At 47.4% G+C, this 24926-nt stretch overlaps 1 protein-coding gene across 1 annotated transcript in view; it reads right to left on the bottom strand.

The window, feature by feature from the left end:
• Positions 1-24926, bottom strand: part of crim (QVR superfamily protein crim) — a 114665-nt gene that overhangs the window by 58420 nt on the left and 31319 nt on the right. Inside the window, exon 2 of the mRNA XM_075691048.1 lies at positions 5726-5863. Coding sequence (XP_075547163.1) covers positions 5726-5863 — 138 coding nt within the window. The remainder of the gene's footprint in view (positions 1-5725; positions 5864-24926) is intronic.

Below are 24926 nucleotides of genomic sequence, written 5' to 3'. Positions count from 1 at the left end.
ATACCCGAGCTCGGAGTGAAAGAGGAAGGCGGCGAAGTTTTGCTACAACGGGCGGAATCGAGAGCCTTACTTTGACACGATGTACAAACCCATTTGCTAGGCCGAGGGCGGAGTCGAAAAGACATGCAAATTCATTGCGCAACTGTGCTGGAAGACGTGCAGATGAAACTGGTTCCTGAACAGGAACTTGTACGTTGGTAGCACTGCTAGTTGACGTAGTAGTCTCAAGGCAGTGGAGGGACGAGCCATCAATCTGGAAGTCAAGAGCCATAATGGCGTCGATACCCAGAAGCGATGTACCTTGCGAGACAACGTAGAACAGAATGGCCGCCTCGCGTTCCTTGTATGCGACTTTCGAAAGAAAGCATCCTCGCACTGGAATAGGCTTTTTTGAATAATCTAACAGCTGCACACGGGGCGCGGACAGCAGCACCTGTTCGGCAAAATGTTTATCAAAAAGATCCCCCGCTAGAATGGAGACTGAAGATCCCGAGTCGATAAGGAATGTTAAAGTCGTGTGACCAACTGCTACCTCGACTAGAATTCCGGCGCGGCCGGACGCGGTCACACATAGAATGCCCACAGCTTCATTGTCAGTTTCACTGTCGGGCAAGGTTTCATTGTCGGGCAATGTGTGTTCGCTAAGCTCACGAACCGCAACGGCCCGTCGCTTCTTGTTGCATACCGCGCTGAAGTGACCAATGAGACCACAATGATAGCAACGTTGACCTTTGGCAGGGCAGCGAGGTGATGCGGCACGGTGCTGGCGCGAACCACAACGATAGCATTGAGAGGACGAGTTGTATGGGCGCAGATACGAGGCAGGTTGGCGGCTGTCGTGCTGCAGGCTCGCCTCGGTACGAGGTTCACGCAGGCGCGCGTCGTTACGCGGAGGGTGGCGCGTTCCAGTGCTTCTATGGTCGTATAGCGCCAAGAGAGAGTGCCCTGATATGCGCTGCACATTGCCGGAAGCAAATTCTCGAATGTCCTCATTGGCCTGTTCGACTTGTGAAGCTAATGCCACTGCTCGGGGGAACGAGAGGGTCGAGCCCTCAAGAAGAAGGCGTTCGCGAAGATGCTGGGACGCGACCCCTTCCACGAACTGGTCCCGAAGCGAGTCTTCCAGAGACACATAAGAACATGCTACCACGAGAGCACATAGCGCAGCAACGTACTCCTGTACAGACTCCCCCGGTTGTTGCATACGACGGCGAAACCGGTGCCTTTCCGTGACGACATTGCTTGTGCTTGTGAAATGTTGCTTTAAGGTTTCGATAGCTTCGTCATAAACGGAAGGCTGAGTGGCGTCCCCGCTCTCCTTACTACGTTTATCGCCGGCAGCTGACTCACCGCTCTGGGCGGCATCACGTTGACCCTCAACGCCGAGGCTGTGTATCAGCAGGGCCTTGCGACGTTCGGGCTTGAAGTCGGACGCTCCTGATGCCAGCAGAAAGTTCTCGAACATCCGGTACCATTGCGGCCAGGGAACAGGAGGGCGGCCGGGTACAGACAAGAATGGGGGCGGCGGAGCGAGCCCGATACAGCTCATGGCGTAGTAAAGTTGCAGGCGCGGTTACGCCCCTCGAAAAGGTCCCATCCTCGTCGCCATTGTTGTATTTCGGCGGTAGCCGCAGTTCAACCACGAATACAGTCACGGCCGCAACGGAACTAGCACTCTTTATTCAGAGGCATGTATATATACAGGTGGCAACACTGGCGCCACTGGCGGCGTGTAAGGGCAAACAGAAACTGAAACTGAGATACTACAGCACCTAGGCAGCTTTTCTCCCACCAGCTTGTAGCCGGACTTCATGTCCTACTGGGCAGATCAACGGAGAAATGCAGCTACAGTGCGGCGGACAACATTGAAGTGGGCACAGACCCTTGTGGCCTAGTATTCCCTCTTATGTGTTGCCCAAGGCTCAGCCTGGGCAACACATAAAGCTCAGCCTGGGCAATCAGCTGGGCGGGCACCTTTTTGGTAAGCCGGCTATGCCGGAGGGCTTTCCTGTTCCTTCCCCAGCATCATCGAGTCTTGCTACGCCTGGGCCCACTGTGCCACCAGTCTTGTTGACCACAAAGTCAGCTGTCCCTGGTCCTGCCGCCGTGACTGATTTCTACCTTGGTGGGCCACGAACTTGTGCCAGCCTTGCCTCCTGCTGCCTAGGCTGCCGTTCACTGCGGCTGGTGCACCCAGTCAAGTGCTAGCCCCTGGCCGAGGGTAGTTACTCCAGCTGCTGCTGCTATAGCCTGGCTGCCAGTCATCCTGATCTGCTGTTCCTGTCCGCATGCAATCTGGGGAGCCCAGCGACTTTCGTGGTGGCCACTGCGCCAAAATGGCAGCCACGCCTCGCGCATCCCTGGCAGCTCCTGTCCAGCAGAGCTCAAGCGTTGCTGGCTGACCCATGGTGCTGCCCCACCCTGTCCTTCTAGGGCTGCCAACCCTTCCTCCCGGCAGTGGGCCCTTCCTGGGATGTGGATTGGAACCTTCATGAACAAGGCTGGCCCCCCTGCCTCAAGAGAAGCAACATCTTTGCCTCTTTGTACTGTGGCACCTTTCCCTGACCTGGTTCTGAGGATGACAGCGACACCCTCTTAGACTTTGCTCTGTTGGCTTAGCCCACTTTGGCTGAGTCAACCTTGCCACTTGGCGGCCTCGGCCAGCCTCCTTTGCAGGTTGGCCTTGGTCTTTAGGAGGGGGGAATGTGGGGATCAAGGTCCTCCCCGCGCCTCGTCCTCCAGCTCACACGCTGTGCTTAGCTCGATTTCTGGGAACCGCCACCGTAACGGCAACATGGCCGACACGGCTAGCATGCCGGAGCTAATTTCCCACGCAAACCATGCTTCTCTCCCTCCAGCTCGAATCACTGCGTGAGCAACTGTCACCGGCTCGCGCCCCGATTGGCCTGCGGCCCCAGGGCGCCCTCTCCACCCGAGCTCTCTTTCGCTGAGTGCTTCATCGCCGTGGCAGATGCTCACAGGCCCTAAACGAGTTCACTACATGGGACCTATGCTCCCGCGACTCCTCGTTCTCACGCTTGGTGGACCGCTTACCGGTTATCTCTAGCGCAGTGGCCGCGCGTACTCAATCGGTCTTGCGGTGAGCCTTTGGCCATAAGCGTGGTGACTGTCACACTATGCTGCATCTTGGGTGAATAAACCCGTGTTTGTTGGTGATCTGACTCTGGCACCTTCTCTGATTCTTCGGCAAGGTTGACAAACCTTGCCGAAGCGCCTTTGTGTGTTGCGGAGTGGAGGAGCGTCGTGCCCTTTCCTGGCCATCGCTCATAGGGTGAGCCATGTGCAAACCTATCTCCACAAAGTAAAAGCTGTCACTGCATCAGGGCCGCTGAAAAGGAAGCTTTAGCTCTGGCCGAACTCTGATGCCGCTTATTCAAGTACATGTAAAACTCATGAAGGCATTTATGAAATAAACTCAGGACCAATTTTAATGAAATTTGTTGCATTGAAGAGACAAAATTAAATTCTAGTGACTGTTGGAAACAAAATTTCCATTTAGGGCCTGGACTTTCTTTAAAGAATTTTCTAAAATTTGTAAGATTGAAAAAATAGAAGCACGAAGTTTACAAGCTCGTAGTTCTGCACCAAGAACAGATATAACAGTTCTGTAAACTGCATCCATTAGATCATCCAAAGCGGACAAGCTTTATATGTCAATTGATATCTTATGTAAATTTGTTAAATTGTTTACAAGGATTTTGTGAAAGCTCTGCTCGCATGTTACTCATTCTTTTGAGAGCCATGTGTAATATATCAATCTTGTCCACTTTAGATGTGCCATCACATGCAATTTACAGAACTGTGATATCTTTTATTGCTGAATTACAGAGTTGCAAACATGATAGTTTCGTTGTCTGAGAATTTGCAATTTTCACCAAATTTTATTAATAAATTAACGACATAAATCAAAATTTTACAATCAACAGTCACTAGATTTTAACTTTTTCTTTAAATGCAACAAACCTCATCAGATTTGGTGCAGTGGCTGCTAAGAAAAACAATTTATCTTTTCCCATGTACGTATTTAGATAGGAGCCCCCGAGCCGAAAATCGAGAACGCTGGTACACACAGCAAACTAAACAAAACAGGAATGTAGTTATGAATAAGCAGAACATTTGCGCTTACCTCTAACTCCATATCGTAAATAATGTTGTCCTTGACTTGTGAAATGCCCTTCACCCCGGCGAGGACAATGTTGTCTCCGATTAAATGCTTTGCATCATCTACATGGCTGAGGAGACGCTGCCCTTTCGCCATGAAAATAGTCGTCAACCGCACAGATCTTCTTAAACGCAGATCAAAGCATGGACATCGTGCACATGTCCTTCAAATGAAACATCTACACACAGAGACATATACTGGGCAAGTTATGAAACCTGCACAAACACGTGCAGTGCAGCAGGCAATCAAGGCGATGTGAAGAAGAGATTTACACCAGCTCATTGAAATTTTTTCGCCACATGCGGTGCTCACGCCAATGCGGGAGCGGTGCTCGGCGATGCCATTGTTGTCTATAAACTTATCCCATTGCACATCTTCGACAAAACCTGTATACAGGTTCGCAGGTGTGCCACTGCATGTGCATGCAGCGGAATTCAAGCTGAAATGGCATGATACTCAACAACTACAGTGACTCCTTGCAACTCCTGACATCTGAGGATGAAGTTGACAAAATTCAGGCTATCTACATAGCTACCAATTCCCTCTAAAACTCGCCTGAACATGAACATTTCGTGGTTGTGCTCGGTGTTTTGAAGCAGCTTGCACAAATTACGAGGCATTTTTACAGTTTTGACGTGGCATAGCACAAATCGCAAATTTACCACCCCTGCATGGTATACTCATACAGTCTGCTACCTTGACCACAGCCACTAAAGATTGTGGTGGTACTAGTACTATCATTGTGATGCACTACTCCACTACTGCATGCTTATTTCCATGAAGCTGGTGAGCCATTTCCACCTTGCTGACATAAAGCTCAACCCACATAGCCCTCAACCCACACAGCATCTCTGCTGCATCAGCACGTAACCTCGGGTTACCATTCAGGAGCAAGTGCATCGTAACAATAACAGTGAGGTGAGTAACAATAACAGTGAGGTGGAAAGATTGATGCCTAACATATTTTGATTTGTTTTTGCTGTTTTGCACCTTTTTTGAGTGCATTAGTTTTTTACTTTGTGTGTTTGACTGGCATTGCATTTCACCTTCTGTTCCCTTCTAAATGTTATTGCTATTGTTTTTACTTCAGTCATGACTGTTTCAATATCCTTTTTCTTATGTATGCTGCCCCCTTATGTAATACCCCAACAGAGGCATTTAAATGTCAATAAGTTATGATGATGATGATCCCTCACACAAAGCTCAGAATAGAAGGCATTGAAAAGGCATGTTTTCCAATGAAGGTTCTACAAGATGATAGCACATCAAGCCAATGTCTAACACTTACAACTGCGTTCGTAGCACATAATGCAAATATATCCCCTGAAAGTCTGTCCACGGTATCATGGTATGTCTGGTGACCACTGCTTTCTGTGCGTAACGAATTATTGTCATCGTCATCAGACTTGGAATAAATTAGCTCTATTCATTGATTAGACCAAATTATCTAATCGCAGTTATTTGTAATACTGCAAGTGCTGATGCTTCCCCAAAAACGTGCATGAACATGGTAAGAGGCAAGCCCATGATGGCACAACTTACAGCCTTTGCGCTCGATGATCTTGACACACTTGTCATCATCTCGGGGGCACGTGATGGCATGGTGAATGAGCCAGTTTACCTCATCCTTGCAGCCTGGCTGGTTGCTAATGCATGAATAGCACCACATTTCCGCGGCTCCTGCAATGTCAAGAATGATGCAGATATTGCCATTATGACGATGCTACAGACTAGGGCACTTTAAAGGTCTTCTAAATGTTTGAGCATCCTCATCAGCACTTTCTTTCCAACAGTGCCAACTTTGTTGGTCTGCTATCTGCCTCAGCCACTGTTTCCATGTTTTCCAACCAACAGCCAACAATTAATTTTTCTATTTATTATTCATCTCACAGTCCCCAGAATTTTTAGGTGGACCACAGGAAATGGTCATTGGCCCTTTTCTTTCCTTGGCCTATATATTACCTTTTCCATACTATGAAGCACCCACCTATTCATGGATGATGGCATTCTTTATCGTCCTGTACATGACACCTCAGATCCTTCAATCTTACACAAAACTGTATCCAATACCGGTGTGAAAAGTGTTTGATGTGCTTGAACGCTAGAAAATCCAGACATGTTTCACTCCATTGCAAGCAGTCTTACCAGTTGCGAATGTTCACCATCAGCAACTCCTATGTCCATTCTCTTGAAGCTTTCAAATACCTCAGCATGAATGTCACATATAATTTGTCTTGGTTATCTTATATAACATAGATTATGAATAAAGCCACTGGGTTCTTGGACACTTAGTACAAAGCTTCCAGAATTATAATTTTAACTCATTCAACTCTAATTTGCTTTAAGCTAGCTAGTGATATTTGGGATCAATACCAGCCTATAACCGTTTTATTATGCTCGTGGCAATTCAGAATTGTGCAGTTAGATTTGTTTACACACATTATTTTGGTCTCACCAGTGTCTCTGCTCTTACATCCAGGGCTAACCTAAAACCCTTGCCTTGACAGCATAAGGTTTCTGGCCTCTTGTCTTCGTAAAATAAAGGAAATTCAAGCCAGGACAAGCCGCAGCAAGATTAACTGGGTAGTCTTTGTCCCCTTTTATTGCTTCTTGAGATTCGCGCTACTCCACCCCTTTTTTAATAAGCGCGGTAGCTCACACCGGCATCTATTTTAATTCCTTCATGTCAGGAAATTGGCTCGCTTTACTTTGCTCACTTTATTGCAAGCTCCTTGAAGGGGGGATAGAAAAATGAGCTTAGCTGCATTACAACCCTTCTACAATACAAGAAACACCACTCTTAATATTGTCACACCGAATTGGCGGTGAGGAACGACGCATTGTCAAGACTGTCAGTTATGAATTTAACTCTTGCGCCCAGCAAAACAAGTAACACTCAAGCGCAACGATTTTCGGCTGAATTTCGTCACCATTACTTGTGCTTTTCTTCAGCGTAATTGCATGCTTCCCCTAGCGACGCCGATTTCTTGGTTGAGCAGCAGGGGTTGGTTGTCCTCAACGATGGCTTCCATGTCTCTGGCCCCTTTTGCGCTGATGCAAATCATTATGGTAGCACGAGGCAGGATGCTAACTTGATCTTCAAGTACACTTAGGGCGCAACAACTCAGAGTCCTCCCCTGCGGTATCACTTGATCTGTGGACAGCATTGTCAACTTGGAGTTTAAGTCGATGACTGCATTGTGTTGGCTCAGGAAGTCCATGCTGAGAATTACATCTTGTGAGCATTGTTGCAGGATAACAAAGGTCGCTGAGTAAGTGTGATCATGAATGGTAACTCTTGTCATGCAGATTCCAGCCAGCGTTATGAGGTGTTCTCCAGCTGTATGGATTTGAGGGCCTTCCCAAGCAGTCTTTACTTTCCTTAACTTGGCGATGTAGTGTAGACAACAGAGTAGTCGGCTCCTGCGTTGACTAGAGCGATGGCATTTTGGCCATTCATAACAATGTCAAGGTCGGTAGTTCTTGGCTTTGCATTGTGGTTAGGCTGTGGCATTGAATCACAAATGCATAGCGTTGTCCTAGTGCTGCGCCGTCGAGTTGTCAGGCTTTCTTGAGGCGGCGTATGTTTCGCTTCGAGGTGTCATTTGGATGGTGGCGTTTCGCTGTTGCATTGTCGAGGAGCAACGTGAGGCTTGCAATGTCAGCAGCAGCAGAGGATCTTCAGCATTTTGTCGAACGGCAATAATAGACTAACGGATAAGCCACATGTTCAGCCAGTGTACTGCCGGCACTCCAGCAAGCAACAGGGCCCTGGCAACGGCAAACAGAATGGTCGTCGAGGGCTCTACTCCATTGCTGCAAGTAGTCGGGGATGTCTTGTGCTCATTCTCCTTGTAACAGGCAGGGCGCGTTCACACTGCACCCTCATAGTCTCATCTGACAGTACAGGCAGCAAGGTTTTGACTACAAGGCTCGGCGACAACAGAGGCAGCAGATATAGTGGTCAATAATAATTAAGAATGTTCTCATACAATGCACGCACGTGCTGAACGTCATGTGCTGAGCGATAACGCTTAACATTTGTTGGCCGGCGAAAAGCAGTCACTAGAAAAAAAACAAAGAGAGGGCTTCATAAGCCAGAAGACCAGCGCCCTTGAAGTTCACGCACCAGCTCATTCATGCATTTGTACGACAGCTGCTTTGGCCTAGTTAATTATTTATCTTCAAAGATGAACTACATTGTATAATAAAGAGCCAATGACTGAATTTAGCAAGTTTCAAGAACTTTTACTTTGCCAACAGGGCCCAAATAGATGAACACACATTGAAATTCATGATGTCACATTGCAGTAATGGCATTGGGTTTTCAGCACAAAGGTTTAACACATTGAACTTTGACCTTCATCTTCATTTCTAGTAAATAGCCTGCAAAACTGATGTGAATATAGTTTCAAAAGAATAATCAGTCTAAACAAATCAAGTGTTTCTTTTACCAGTGTTACTTTAAACTGTGTCGATGAAGAGCAACATGTCATCTGTATCGTCCAGGTGGAAAACCTTGAAAAAGTTACATGGAAATAGGCTTTACTGATGCCTACATATAGAGGTGGGCAAATATCAACTTTTTTGAATATCAAGCATTGACTATCGAATAGCCAAACACACTCATATATTTACAGCAGAAATATTTATTTTCGCATAATTAGGTACTATTCTTGTACTGACTAGCAAAAAAAAAGACAACCAACTATCACGAACAATTACGATCAGTTTCAAATGGATTATCACTAATTTTCATTAAAGAACCATACAAATAGCCTCTCAACATAGTGAGCCTTGTTGCAAACAAGCTTTCCAAGATGGAATCACTGCTGCAAGACTAGGGCCTCCATAAAAGCTAAATAAATAGTCGTTGCAAAAAAAGATCAGCAGTTGTGGAAAAGAAAAAGTAAGGTTGCTGAAGTGCCTGTATGCTGCATAAACATGTAAAAGGGCCCATTGTGAAGAAAACATCACTAGTTGTAGCGTAAAAGATAAAACTGCTACATGGCTAGGCTCTGAGAAACACTAAACAACAGACTACAAGCAAGAATCGCAGATTGTCATGTAGGCTTCCAACACGAAATTGAAAACGAAGCTTGCATTACCCACTTTGTTTCTGCACTGCTTCGAAAACTCTTGTGGTTGTTTCATTTCTCATAACTTGTGCCACCTTGTTTAGCAGGCAGCTGACTGCTCGGTCTGTCGTGACGATCGGAAAAATGACTGACACATGTCTTACACGCAACGAAGAGCTTTCTGAGGATGCAATGTTCCTAACGTGCTCAGAATGTCATTATATGTATCATATTGGCACATGTTCAGGGGTGAATGAAGCCGCATACAAAAAAAAGGCAGAAACTGCAGAAAAAGCACGGAAATGCCCAGCATATAAAACAGCTAAGGCTCGAAGCAACCAGAGCGGTAAGAAAACAAGCGAGGAACCGGAAGCAAATATTGCAAGTGAAATTGCGGATATTCGTCTCGTGCTCACAGAAGTACTTGAGATTAAGTCAAAAATTGACACACTAGGAGAGATAAAGGCCACTGAGGATGGTATTGAGCAGTTTATGCAGGAAATGTCCACAAAATACGACGAAGTTTTGTCAAAAATGAAGAAACAGCAGGATGCAGACATGTATGCCCTTGGAAAGCGAGTGGAAAAACTCGAGGCTCAGGTAACAGAACAAGAAAGCCAGGAATTAAGGCAACAAGTTAACGAACTAGAGCAGTACAGCAGATGTCAAAACTTAAAAATACTTGAGCTGCCCCATCATGATAATGAAAACCTACTGGAAAAGCTTAATGTCTTGGTCACTGATCTCGAACTTCTGCTCCTTTCTGAGGCAGATGTTGAGGCTGTTCATCGATTGCCCTCACGGTCTATCAATGACAATGAGGTCGGGGAGAGTGCTAAGAAGGTTGCATCTGTTCTTGTACGCTTCGTATCCCGTTCAACCAGAGACGCATGGCTTGCAGAAAAAGGGCAGCTTAAGGAAACGAAATCTAAAATATTCTTCAATGAAAACCTGACAGCACAGAACAAGACGCTCTTTTGAAAAATGAAGAAAACGGCGAAAGAAAAAGAGTAGAGTTTGCCTGGCTAAAGAATGGAAAAATGTTTGTTCGTCGCAGCCCCCGCAGCCAAGTTATCAGGATTAGGACGAAAAACGATCTGGATAAGATACGTTGAGTAACAGGCGGTACGCACATCGCGGTAACTGATAGCATTGACAGCCTTGAAAATAACAGTCCCGTTCACATATTCTTATCATGATGCTGATTCATTCAAACATTCAAGGCACCTACAAAAAAAAAATGTTTTCCTTATTCCATCTCAACGCTCAAAGCCTTCGGAATAAACAGGATTCTGTGGAACTCTTCCTAAATGCATTAGACCATAAATTTGAAATTTCAGCTTTCATTGAAACTTGGTTTACCAATGATTATGATGTTATACAGTTTCCAGGATACAAATGCGTATCAATTTCATGGAGTGATAAGAGAGGGGGAGGTATGGCTATTTATATAATGAACTACCTAAATTATGTCACCATAGAAGAGTTTTGTGTAATAAATCAACACTTTAAGTGTCTCATGTTAAAGTGTGTTGGTACCATACTTGCCGCTGTATATAGGCCGCCTTCTCGATCACAGGCAATTTTTTTAGCATTTCTTGAAAATATGTTAGAGTAGTGCATGCAGTTTAAGTTGTCTGTAGTTATTTGTGGCAATTTCAATATCAATCTTTTATTACTTGATTCTAATCAGCAAAGAACGCTTGATATTTTTCTCTCGTTTGGTTGTGAAAATGTAATACATATGTTAACTAGAGTGACAGACATGTGCCATACCTTACTAGATGTGTGTTTTACAAGCTACAAAAAGGATGATGTGAAAGCAGGTGTACTAATAGCTGATATTAGTGACCACTTACCTATTTTTATGTTCTTTAAACCCTACTGTACACCACAGAGTCATTCCAGAACATGTGCACCCATTACATACAGAATCATTAATGAAGCTAAGACTATAATATTTAGAAACTTAGTAGCAGAAACAAGCTGGGCAGATGTTCTTCAACTGTCTGACCCTGTCGCAGCATATGACGTCTTTATTAAAACAGTTACCGAGCTCTACAATCAAGCCTTCCCTACAGTAGAATTCAAAAAGTGTAAAAAAGCCAGAAAGCCATTGATAAATGCCGACCTTCTGAAAAGAATTAGAGAATGTGACAGACTATTTGCCTCTTTTATCAGAACGAAAAATATGGACTGTTTGACTGAATATAAACAAATTCGTAATAGGTTAAGCTCTGATATTAAAAAAGCCAGGACTAGTTATTACGAATGTAAGTTTACTGATATCTGCAACAACCGTAAACAAGTATGGAATACAGTAAACAAGCTAATGCCGAACAACAAAAGAGACGGCGTCTCTGAACTCGTTATAAATGGTGTGCCTTACACAGGGGCATCGCTTGCTCACAAACTTAATGAGCACTTTCTTATGTCAGGGGCTTCAAGTAAATCTCAGGCAAGTAGCTGATTTTACAACGTTTGTGACGTCCAACATCCAAAGCTCAATGTTCATGTTTCCAACTACAGAATTAGAAATCTGCACAGTAATCAAAAACCTAAAAAATAGCAGTGCATGTGGTGCTGATGACATTAAAGTTCATCCTATAAAATCTATCAGTCACATGATTAGTCAGCCACTTACACATATATGCAACCTGATTTTGAGTACCCGAATATTTCCAGATAAATTAAAAATTGCAAAAGTCTCCATCATACACAAGGGAGGTGATAGAAATGATAGAAATAATTATAGGCCAATTTCAGCCCTACCAATCCTCTCGAAAGTAGTTGAACAAGTTATAAACATCAGGCTACTAAACTTCTGCAAGCGAAACGATATCATCGCTGAGCAGCAATACGGATTCCAGAAAGATAAATCTACTGAAATGGCGCTAATAAAAATTAAGGACAAGATAATAGACAATTTTGAGCAGAAAATATATACAATAGGTGTTTTTCTAGACTTTAAAAAGGCATTCGACTCCATTAAGCACCCTATTTTACTGTCCAAGTTATATAAATATGGCATTAGAGGAACGGCTCTCACATTAATAAAGAATTACCTCTTAGATCGTCACCAGTAAATGAATATTACAAATGCAAAGTCCAGCTTAGGCCAGATACATTATGGAGTTCCACAAGGATCAATGCGTGGACCGCTGTTATTTCCGCTTTATATAAATGATATTGCTACGGAACAATATGTGCGATCACGAAAAGGCGAGCAGTGTGAAGACGACGACAACGATTAGAAGCTAGCGCGGGCTGTTGCCTCTTGGCCAAGCGCAGCATATTTTCTTGTAAATATACTTGTACATAGCTTTTCGTCTGCGTCTTCCTACGTAACATATCTGGTGGAGGTGGACGTTTCCTGTACCTCGTCACGGAGCTTCGCAGTGGACAATACGTCGAGCCTTCCTTCATGGCTCCCGGCGACGACAACCCGACTCCGCCGGCTCCAACACCTGCTGCCACTTCGACGACCTACATCACTCTCACCACTCCCCGTGATCCTGGTGTATTCTCGGACAAAGATGGGGAAGACGTCGATGACTGGATCAGCCTGTATGAACACGTCAGCCGCAATAACCGGTGGGACCCTACTATTATGCTTGCCAACGTAGTCTTTTACCTTGGTGGCACACCTAGAGTTTGGTATCGCACGCACAAAGATGAGCTCACCAGTTGGGATTCACTTAAGACACAGCTTCGAGGCTTGTTCGGCAACCCCTACGGTCACCAACTTGACGCGCAAAAGGCGCTTTCCGGCCGTGTGCAGACGTCAACAGAGCCCTATGTCACGTACATTCAGGACGTCTTGGCTCTGTGCCGCAAAGTTGACACCCACATGACTGAGTCAGACAAGGTTGCCCACATCCTCAAAGGCATTGCCGATGACGCCTTCAACTTGCTCGTTTGCAACAACGTAGCGACGGTGGATGCTGTTATAAAAGAGTGCCGCCGCCTGGAACTCGCCAAAAGCCGACGTATTGACCAGAAGGTTGCCCGTCTGCCCAACACCCCAGCGACATCTTCCTGTGCCGACACTCCTCGTCCCAACAACACTGCCGATGTTACCAGGATCGTCCGGCGTGAGATCGAGGCCGCCTATCCGGCTGCCTTTGACTCCAGCCCCTCTAACACACCTGCAGTCACGGTTTCCCTGATCTAGGCAGTTGTTTGCCAGGAATTCGCAAACATGGGTCTTGACACCATCTGCTCGGCCCATTGCCCTGATAACCATCCGGCTTCTTCGATTCCACCCCGTCCCGCGTCTTCTTACCCACAACGTTTCCGCAACCCATCTGAATGGTGCACTGCTGATGACAAGCCCATTTGTTTCCACTGCCATCGAATCGGGCACATTTCTCGGCACTGTCGAAGTCGCTGGACTTCCCCGACCCGGTCTGCTTATACTGCCTGCTCTCGCCCCTCAGGTGGCCCTTCTCGGCCCTATGCCGCACGCTCTGATAATGCCGCCACTGACTCTCCTGCACCGAACCGCTCCTATTCTCGTTCGCCTTCGCCCCAACGACGACAATCTCGCTCTCCCCAGCCTCGTCGCTCCTATTCGCCGACTTTCTTCGGACGCCGCTCCCAGCCGGAAAACTAGACGATGCAGCGCCTCGAGGTGACGCTGCATTGCTCCCTATGCCGCCAAATCCTCTACTGACGTTGCCCACTCATCTGAACCTTCTTGACGTGCAAGTCGACGGTGTTTCTGTGTCTGCACTCATAGACACTGGGGCGCATTTGTCTGTAATGAGCACTGACCTTCGTAACCGGCTCAAGCAAATTATCACGCCTGCCACGACGCCTGTTGTCCGTGTCGTCGATGGTGGAACAGCCCCCGTAATTGGTATGTGTACTGCCCGCGTCTCCTTCGCCGATCGCTTAACAATCGTGCTATTCACAGTCATCGCCCACTGTCCCCACGACATCATCCTCGGCTTAGACTTCCTCTCTGTACATTCTGCTCTCATCGATTGTTCCGCCAGTACTCTCCGCCTTGACCTGCCTGTTCTGGATCCTGCTGAACCACACCCCAGTCGCCCCAGTTCCGTCGACTTCGTTCGCTCGCCACCTTCGGCACTGACCTACGTTGATCTAGTGTCATCCCCACCAGTCCCCGACGGTCACTACATCGCGGCTCCTATGCAAGACGTCCTTCTTACACACGGGATCACAGTACCTCATACAGTTTTATCTATTACGGCGAATTGCGCCTGCCTGCCAGTGGTCAACTTAGGCTTGACGACACAAGTGCTGCCACGCGTGATGTCTCTGGCCCAGCTTTGTTCATTCGAGGATCGCTCAGCAGCATCCATTGCAGTAGACGACACTTCATCCGATACTCCTCTACCATCGCAGTCGGCAAATTGTACCATCGCTGACTTACAGAAAATAATTTCGCCCGACTTGCTGTCTGAGCACGCTTGTGAACTCTACTGCGTTCTGTTTTCCTACCACGATGTTCTTTACTTTAACGATCATCCTTTGGCCCAAACTACAGCTGTCAAGCATTGCACTAATACCGGCGATGCCCCTCCTATTCATCGCCGCCTGTATCGAGTGTCACCAGCTGAGCGTCAAGTTATTCAAGCAGAAGTTTGCAAAATGCTTCCCAAGAACATTATTGAACCATCATATAGTCCATGGGCGTCACCTGTTGTACTGGTCAAAAAGAAGGATGGCTCATGGCGCTTTTGCGTGGACTATCGGCACCTTAACAGGGTTACCAAAATGGATGTGTATCCCCTACCTCGAATTGATGACGCCCTTGACTGCCTCCACGTTGCTCGCTGTTTCTCCTCTATTGACCTTCGCTCCGGCTACTGGCAGATTGCCGTGGATGATCTCGACCGCGAGAAGACTGCTTTTGTAACACCCGACGGTCTTTATCAATTCAAAGTGATGCCGCTCGGTCTATGTAACGCCCCTGCCACTTTTGAACGCATGATGGACTCTCTTCTTCACGGTTTCAAATGGTCCACGTGCCTGTGCTACTTGGACGACGTTATCGTATTCTCCTCAACGTTTGCTACGCACCTCGAGCGCCTCTCAGCAGTCCTGGACGTTTTTCGTCGAGCCGGTCTGCAACTCAACGCATCGAAGTGTCAATTCGGCCGTCGCCAGATTACCGTCCTTGGACATCTCATTGACGCGAACGGAGCGCAACCGGACCCAAGCAAGATCCATGCTGTTGCGCACTTCCCTGTTCCGAAGTGTGTCAAGGATGTGCGCAGCTTCATCGGCCTTTTGCCGCCATAGCACGACCACTAACCGAGCTTTTGAAAAAAGACGCCCCTTTCCAGTGGGGTGATAACGAGGCCTCTGCATTCTCAGATCTGATCGACATTCTCACATCGCCTCCCGTTCTGGCCCATTTCGATCCTTCTGCGCCTACCGAAGTCCGTACTGATGCTAGCGGTCACGGAATTGGCGCAGTACTGGCACAACGCCAGCGTGGCCACGACCGTGTTATCGCTTACACCAGCAGGCTCCTCTCACCCACGGAGCGCAACTATTCCATCACTGAGCGTGAGTGTCTGGCCCTAGTTTGGGCGGTTGCGAAATTCCGCCAATACTTATATGGCCGATCCTTTTCCATTGTCACAGACCATCACGCGCTTTGCTGGTTATGCTCACTGAAAGATCCTACAGGAAGACTTGGTCGCTGGGCCTTACGCCTCCAAGGATATTCGTATACTCTCACCTATAAATCTGGCCGACTACACAAGGACGCTGACTGCCTGTCTCGCTACCCGGTCGACGAGCCTGATGCCGCCGACAGTAGTAGCGCCAACGGCATTTTAACGCGATAGCGTTAAGGAGCTCGTGTCGCAGAAAAGCCGGTGTCGTCGGCGTCGGCGTCCGCGGCGTTGGCCGTGAGCGATAAATCACGGCAGGCACTTCATAAATAAAAAGCAACTTCCAAGATGGGCTGGGTGGGAATCGAACCAGGGTCTCCGGAGTGTGAGACGGAGACGCTACCACTCAGCCACGAGTTCGACGCTTGAAAGCGGTACAAACGCGCTTCTAGTGAACGCGGTGTTGCCTTAAAAACGTGCCGTAGAAAGTTATACTGCGGTGTATATCGGTAATTATGAGCATGTAACTTACAGAAGTCGCATTTACACGAGTAGCGAAGTAAGTTTCCGCTACATTTCTTCTGCGCTTACCGCACACGCAGAGCCATCTTGCGGCAAACACAGAAGACCCCCTCCTCTCAATGTACGGCGCTGCCCCGACAGGTGGCGCGCCATGCGCGCATTGGGGCTGTGCGCGGACCGGTGCCAGGCGCGTCGCGGCTCCGACTCCCTCTCCCCTGACGACGCTTCGCCGTGCTCCCACGCGGTTTGCAGAATCAAGCGCCGTTCCTTTCTTTAGATCACTATCTATCTATCTCTCTGCCCGTGCCGATCACGACGTTTGGCTGGCGTACATCGTTTCCCCCTCCGAGACACCGAGTTCTTTGGTTCGTTCCGTTTGCTCAGGCGCACGTTTCGTTGCCGCGCCGAACGCTGCGTTGCTCGACGCTTTCCGTGTGATAGGTGGCCGCAAAGTCCGATGCGGGGCGCCTCGTAAGTGATCCCTGCGCCGTAGCGCATTGTCTTACACCCCTTGGCGGGTCGATGGGAACGCTGTCGCGTTCCACTCTTGAAGGCGAAGCTTAAGCGTCCTCCAATTTTTCTCTGTGTCTGCCTTCGCTAACATCGCCGATGAGCAGTACCGAGACCTATCGCTGCGAGCACTTATCGAGCATCTGCGCTCTACACCTACCGACGCATCCGTTCGCCGATATGTCCTCCAGGGCATCATTCTGTATCGAAGGAACTTCCTTCCTGATGGCTCTGATCTTCTTGTCGTGCCAAAACAGCTACGACAGACTGTGCTCTTTGAGATGCATGACGCACCCACTGCAGGACATGTTGGGGTAACCCGCACGTACGACCGCGTCCGCCGCTGCTTCTATTGGCCTGGTCTCGTTCGCTCCGTTCGACGTTATGTTGCTGCCTGTGATCCCTGCCAGCGTCGGAAAACACCTCAGGTGCTACCTGCCGGTCATCCCCAACCGATCACCGTCTCTGTGGAACCGTTCTTTCGTGTTGGATTAGACCTGCTCGGTCCCTTTCCCATGTCATCCTCTGGGAACAAATGGGTAGCTGTCGCGACTGATTACGCCATCCGATACGCTATCACTCGGGCTCTCCCTACCAGTTGCGCCACTGACGTCGCGGACTTTCTCTTGCGTGACATTATCTTGCTTCATGGCGCCCCGCAACAGCTGCTTACTGACCGTGGTCAAAACTTCCTCTCGAAAGTTATCGCTGACATTGTGCATTCCTGCTCCATTCAACACAAACTGACTACCTCATACCACCCTCAAACCAATGGCCTGACAGAGCGGTTAAACCGTACTCTTACCGATATGCTGTCCAAGTACGTTTCAAAGGACCACCACGACTGGGACATTGCCCTTCCTTACGTAACATTTGCGTACAATTCTTCCCGGCACGACACCACCAAATTTTCTCCATTTTATCTACTGTACGGTCGCGAACCTACCTTGCCCCTAGACACGGCACTTCCTCCTGCTGCGATCTCAACAAGCAAGTATGCGCGCGACGCCATCGCCCTCGCCGACCATGCACGCCAGCTTGCCCGTGCTCGACTGACAGCCTCACAAACCACTCGGCAGTGTCAGTACAACGCCCGCCATCGTGACATACAGTTTTTGCCTGGTGCGCTCGTGCTCCTGTGGTCGCCCTCCCAGCACGTCGAACTTTCAGAGAAGCTCCTTTCGCGATACACAGGGCCCTACCGCGTGCTGCGCCAGGTGACACCTGTGACTTACCAAATTGCTCCTGTGGGTTCAACCTCGTCCTCTCCTCTGGCATCTAGTGATGTCGTGCATGTCAGTAGGCTCAAGGCCTACTACACTGCTTCCGAGTCCGATCTTTAGTCGCTCCGGGACGGCGCTTTTGCAACCGGGGGTAGTGCCACGGAACAATATGTGCGATCACGAAAAGGCAAGCAGTGTGAAGACGACGACAATTAGAAGCTAGTGCGGGCTGTTGCCTCTTGGCCAAGTGCAGCGTATTTTCTTGTAAATATACTTGTACATAGCTTTTCGTCTGCGCCTTCCTACGTAACAATATAATTAACGTGCCCTCTACCCCGGAAATAATACTGTATGCTGATGATACCAATGTATTCATCTGCAGACAAGATCTAGAAGTCCTCCAAGTAGAAACCAATGTATGGCTGGAAAATTTGTCCACGTGGCTCCATGGTAATAAACTAGAGTTAAACACTAAAAAAACTAAGTACATTATATTCCGCGCTCGTAACAAGTGTATAAAACAAGAAATACTTATCCAATTTCGCAATGAACCTATCGAATGTGTAGCAACACATAAATTTCTTGGTGTCATATTTCATGAACATCTTGACTGGTCACCTCACATTGAAAAAGTTCGCACTGGTATCTCCAGGTCCATTGGTATCATGCATAAAATAAAGGACCTTTTGCCTATCTGGCTAAAAAAACAACTATACTAGACACTGGTACACTGGCATTTCCACTATTGTCTTCTTGTCTGGGACACAGCACCTAAAACAAGCATAGAAAACATATACTTATTACAAAAGAAATTCTTGCGCCTAATAGATAATGCACCATACCCTAGCCACACTGCTCCATTGTTTAGTAAACACCAATCGCTTACACTGTGGAATGTTAAAAACAAAAAGATAGTGTTAGCTAGTTACGTACAAACGCATTCCGATCCTACCGCTTTTTTTCATCAGTATCTAACGAAAACACACACCTATAACACCCGGCACATATGTTATAATAAGGAAAAAATATATACGAATTACGGCACCCAGAAACTTAGCTACAGAATTTCCAGTTTTTTAAACGATCACCATCCTGCTGTAAACACTATCCAGGAAAGTAAATCATTCAAAGCTTTCAAAAATAGCATCACTATGTATCTGTTGTCACTGCAGGCATGACCACTCCTCGTTTTTTCTGTTGTTTCTTACAGTATTTTCCCAATTGTACATAAATGTTCAATATGAAATAACTCCAGTTTCAATGTTAACCAACCACTCTGCATTTCCATCTAGTTTAGTGTTTATTTTATGCGCTGAATGTCTTGTGCTCTCAAATGGGAGCAAGATGGGTGCAGACTCCTTGTCAGGCATCCACTTGCCTTTTGGTCTGCGCCCTAGGCAACTGTACCATATGTTGTCTGAATAAACTCTTTGACTCTTTGAGTCTTAGAGAACAGTAAACAGACTTTAGAAGTTGGCTGTTGCAAAATATTTGGTTAGTTCCGATATTAGAGCATACCAAAATTGCCCAAATTGCTGATTTCAGAATAATGATACAAATAGATTATGTTTAACATTAGATTTGTATTCAAAACTTTGTATATGCATCCACCCCTACTTACAATGAGCCGCAATGTGAGCAAATATTTATATAAGTTGAAGAGCAAGCAAGGCAACAACCTTGTTGAAGACTGAGACTGATGTCCGTTGGATGCGGTTTATTGATCCAACTGCTAAGATGGCACTAGCGCATTCCTTTGCCTCACGTGTTCGTCACCTCTTCTTTCTTCTCAGTTTTCGTCACACTCCTACGGCCGTGTTGCATGTGTGAGCCTCCAGGAGGTAAAACCACTCTACAAAACGTCGAACTTGCTGGCCGTTCAAAAGTAGTACCAGGAAGGACTACGCAATACTGTTTCTTCCTTGAAACACTTCAATGACACGGCTCATCTACCACATCAGAGGTGGCACATTTATGTCCTCGACGATGACAAGATCGTCAGGCTTTAAGTTTGAGGATGGCATAGGCTTGCTATGATGAGCAGCGTGCAGGAACAGATGGTATTCCTTCTTCCTTTGCTTCCAAAGCCTCTGAATAAGCTGTTCCTGTTGATTAGCTTGTGTCGAAGGCCAGGCACAGTGACACTAATAGCAGGGTTTTCTCCTTCTGTTGCCAAATTGACAAGACGCTTGCAGACTAAGAAGTGCGAGGGCACCAGAACGTCTGTGAATGTGACGTCATCCTTCAAGTAGGTGAGTAGACGACAGTTAACTTCCACCTGAACTTCAGCAAGCGTGGTGAGCAGCTCTTTGTAACTCAAGCTGCTTCATCCCAGGCAACACCTTAGTGCATCCTTAATTGTGCGGATTACACAATCCCAAAAGCCTCCCCACCACAGCGCACATTTATCTGCTTCAGTCTGTGCCAAGACTGCGCCAACACCATACAGTGATGCATCGCAACTGAGCACAATTGGTTTCTCAGAAAAGTAGTGGACCAGAACAGGTGCAGCTGACAAGAGCCTTTTACTTGTGATGAATGCTTGCTGTTGCTCTTTCCCCCAGCTCCACTTTTCCCCTTCAAGAAGCAGCTGATGCAAAAGACGCAGTCTTGTTGAGATGTTTGACAAAAACCGTCTCTAGAAATTAAGCAAGCCAAGATAGCTTTGAAGCTCCTTCACATTCTGTGGCTGTGGCACATTGATGATGGCTTCTACCTTCTTGGGGTCGGGCTTTAGACCTTGCATATAATGTGGCCCAGGTATTCCACTTTGGGAGCAAAGAAAACGCACTTCTCCCAGCTTCAACCTAAGGCCCACTTCCCGAAGTTTCTGCAAGACAATCGTCAGATTCGCCAAGTGGTCTTAGTCGTCGATGCCTGTAATAACAATATCGTCGAAGTACACAGCTGTTTTCGGCACACCACAAAGCAGATTTTCCCTCTCTCGCTGAAAGATAGCAGATGCAGCAGAAACGCCAAAAGGTACGCATGTATAATAGTGCGTTATAAATATGAAATTTGACAGCTGCTGGTAAGTGGAATTTGAATTTCACCAGAATTCTACTGCCTTTGCAATCTGCGTAGCAACGTGGTTAACATGGATGTCCCAACACATATGCTTTTGGAAAACTACACCAAGTGACTTTACCGAGTCAACAATTTCTATACGTGAATTCCATAAGATTAGATTCGAAGTGGGTGATGCAGGGGACTGTCGAGGTGTGAAGATAATAGCTTTTGTTTTATCTATGTTAATTTCAAGCGAATTTATTATGCTCCACTTGTGTAAATTGCGGAGAGCTTCATTAATATTACTTTTAAGAGTTTCGTAACGATGACTATGAAAAAAAATTGTATCATCTGCATAAGTTATATACTCTGCGCCGTGGTTACCTTGTGTAATGTCATTTATATAGAAATTAAATAGAAACGGTCCAAATATGCTCCCTTGGGGACAAGGGAGCATACACCTGAGGTAACTGCTTTGCACGGAGATAAATTTCCCTGAATGCAAACACATTTCATTCGATGTTGTAGGTAGGATGTTATAGGCGCGAGCGGTGTGCCTCTAATTCCATATAATTCAAGTTTTTTAGTTAGTCTTAAGTGGTTTAGATGGTCAAACGCCTTCGAGAAGACAATATATATACAGCTATCAGAGGTTTTTCATCGAAGGCTTTTAGAATGATTTCTTTCTGCATGACAAGGGCAAGTTCTGTAGACGTGCCTTTTCTGAATCCGAATTGGGTGGAACTAATTAAATTGTATTTGTTGGCAAATCCAATTATTCTAGCGTACATTATTTTTTCTAAATCTTTGGAGAACACGGGCAGTATGGATATCAACCTGTAATTTGATAAGTTCTTTTTTTCTCCGCCCTTGAATATTGTAATAACTTTTGCTATTTGCATTTTCTTTGGAAAGACACCTGTCAAGTGAGCTAGATTATAAATATGCATGAGCTGTGTCAGTATGATGTCAAGAACGTACTTCACTGGCCTGATTTAAATATTGTCAATATCGCACGTTAAGCTGTTCTTAAGAGATTTGTACACATGATTTATTTCACTCTCAGCTGTGGGATTCATATTATTACGATATTATCGGTAGATACCCAAGAGACGAGCTGCCGTGAGAACGACGACGAAGTGGGTCGGTGCCCTTGGCGCGTGTGAATGTCGGCCTGGTGCTCTGGCTCCAGTCTAGTGTAAATAGTCTGTAAATAGCCTCTTTTGTCTGTGTCTTTCTACACGTAACATTCTGGTGGAGGTCAGCGATCCCCATCCTCGCCGCGGAACTCCGGAGTGGTCGGTACGTCGAGCTTGTCACCATGCCTCCCGGTGACAAGCCCACCTCTGCAACGGCTTCGGCTGGTCTGACTGCTCCCGTCGTCACGGTTGCCCAACATCGCGACCCTGGTGTGTTCTCTGGCCTGGAGGGACAGGACGCTGACGAATGGCTCAAGCTATATCAACATGCCAGCGCTAATAACAGGTGGAACCCAACCATTATGCTCGCCAATGTCATCTTTTATCCTGACGGCACCCCACGCGTGTGGTACCAGACGCATGACGACGAGATCAGCAGTTGGGAATCTTTCAAAGAAAGGCTACGGGAACTGTTCGGCGACCCCATTGGCCGCAAGGTTGCCGCGAGAAAGGCTCTTGCGTCTCGCGTTCAGACATCTACAGAGCCGTACGTTTCCTACATCTTCGACGTCTTGGCTTTATGCCGCAAAGCTGACGATGCTATGTCTGAATCAGATAAAGTGTCACATGTCCTAAAAGGCATCGCCGACAACGCTTTCAATTTGCTTGTTTTCGGCAATGTCTCAACAATCGACGCCATCATTAAAGAATGCCATCGCCTTGAACAAGCCAAGAGCCGTCGTATCACACACCACATCACGCGGCTACCCAACACCGCTGCTACGTCGACATGTGAGGGTCAATCGCGTCAGGCCACCCCCTGTGAAGACGTCACCCGTATTGTTCACCGCGAGCTCGAGGCCGCCTGTTCGCCAGCTTTCTCCACAACGCCTCCCGATCCGCCAGCAACCACGATTGCCATGATTCAGGCCGTAGTCCGACAAGAATTTGAGAACATGGGTCTGAACTCTGTGTGTTCAACATCTCAACAAAGCGTTCCCCAGTTTTCTACCGGCCCTCCTCGTCCCCGACAGTCCTTTTTCGCCACATCTCGCCGCAACCCGTCCGATTGGCGTACCCCTGATGACAGACCAATCTGCTTTCACTGCTGTCACATCGGCCACGTCGCTCGTCACTGCTGCAACCGATAGCCTCCGCCTCCTCGGACATACGCCGCCACTTACTCCCGCACCTTTGGACCTTCTGTTCCCTATGCCACCCGCCGTGAACCCACTGCCGCTGATGCTCCTGCTCCGAACCTTCGCTACAGCCGCTCGCCCTCACCTCGACGCCGTCAGTCCCCTTCGCCCCAATCCCGCCGCTTCTCTTCACCGCCTATCACCTCCCGGGCCCAGCCGGAAAACTAGGCACTGCAGCTTCTGGAGGTGAAGCTGCGTTGTCGACACTGCCCTCAAATCCTCTGCTCACGTTAAACACGAATCAAAACCTTCTTGACGTTGACGTTGATGGATATCCTGTCACGGCACTCATCGATACAAGGGCACATATTTCTATTACGAGTGCTGGCTTCTGACGACGACTGAACAAGCTCCTCACCCCAGCGTCAGCATGCGTCGTCCGCGTTGCGGATGGCAGTACTGTGCCTATCATCGGCATGTGTACGGCACGTGTTAGCATCGCCGGCCGCCACACTCCTGTCCTCTTCACTGTGATTGCTCATTGCCCCCACGACCTCATTCTCGGCCTTGATTTTCTCTCCACGCATTCTGCTCTTATTGACTGCTGTGCCAGTACCCTTCGCCTTGAGTTACCGATTCTCGCAGAACCTTCTGACGCACCCCAGTGCCGCCTACGCCCCACCGGCTTTATTTGCCTGCCGCCAAAATCAATAGCCTATATTGAACTCTTGTCTTCCCCACCAGTCCCTGATGGCGAGTACCTCGTCACTCCTCTGCGCGGCATTCCACTACATTATGACGTTACCGTGCCTCACAGTATACTTACTATTACTGCAAACCGCACTTTCATGCCTATCGTTAACTTTGGATTGGCGAAGCAAATTCTGCCACAAGGTATTTGCCTTGCCAACGTTGATTGTCTCGGCGACCATCACATGTCAACTTTATCAACCGATCCTTCTTGCGAGCTTAGCAGGCCTCTCGTGCCAGCCTCGGCCACCGATCCCAAGATACAGAAAATGGTTGCGACGGACCTGTCTTCTGTGCAGGCTGAAGACCTTTATCAAGTATTATCGGCCTACAGAGATATTTTCGACTTCGACGATCGCCCTTTAGGCCAGACGCTCGCGGTCAAGCATCGGATTCTTACTGGCGATGCTACTCCTATTCATCGACGACCGTACCGAGTTTCTGCGTCGGAATGCCAAGTAATTCAAAGCGAAGTGAACAAAATGCTAGACAAAAACATCACTGAGCCTTCTTTGAGTCCCTGGGCGTCACCTGTAGTGTTGGTTAAGAAGAAGGATGGCACGTGGCGCTTCTGTGTAGACTACCATCATCTGAACAACATTACTAAGAAGGACGTCTACCCGCTCCTACGTATAGACGACGCCCTTGACTGCCTCCACGGTTCCAGCTATTTCTCTTCTATTGATCTTCGTTCTGGATACTGGCAGATTGCTGTTGACGATATGGACAGAGAAAAAACCGCGTTCATCACACCTGATGGCCTATACCAATTTAAAGTAA

The sequence above is a fragment of the Dermacentor variabilis genome, chromosome 4 (assembly GCF_050947875.1).
Source record: "Dermacentor variabilis isolate Ectoservices chromosome 4, ASM5094787v1, whole genome shotgun sequence".
Taxonomy (NCBI): Eukaryota; Metazoa; Arthropoda; class Arachnida; order Ixodida; family Ixodidae; genus Dermacentor; species Dermacentor variabilis.
This window is presented reverse-complemented; position numbering and strand designations above follow the sequence as displayed.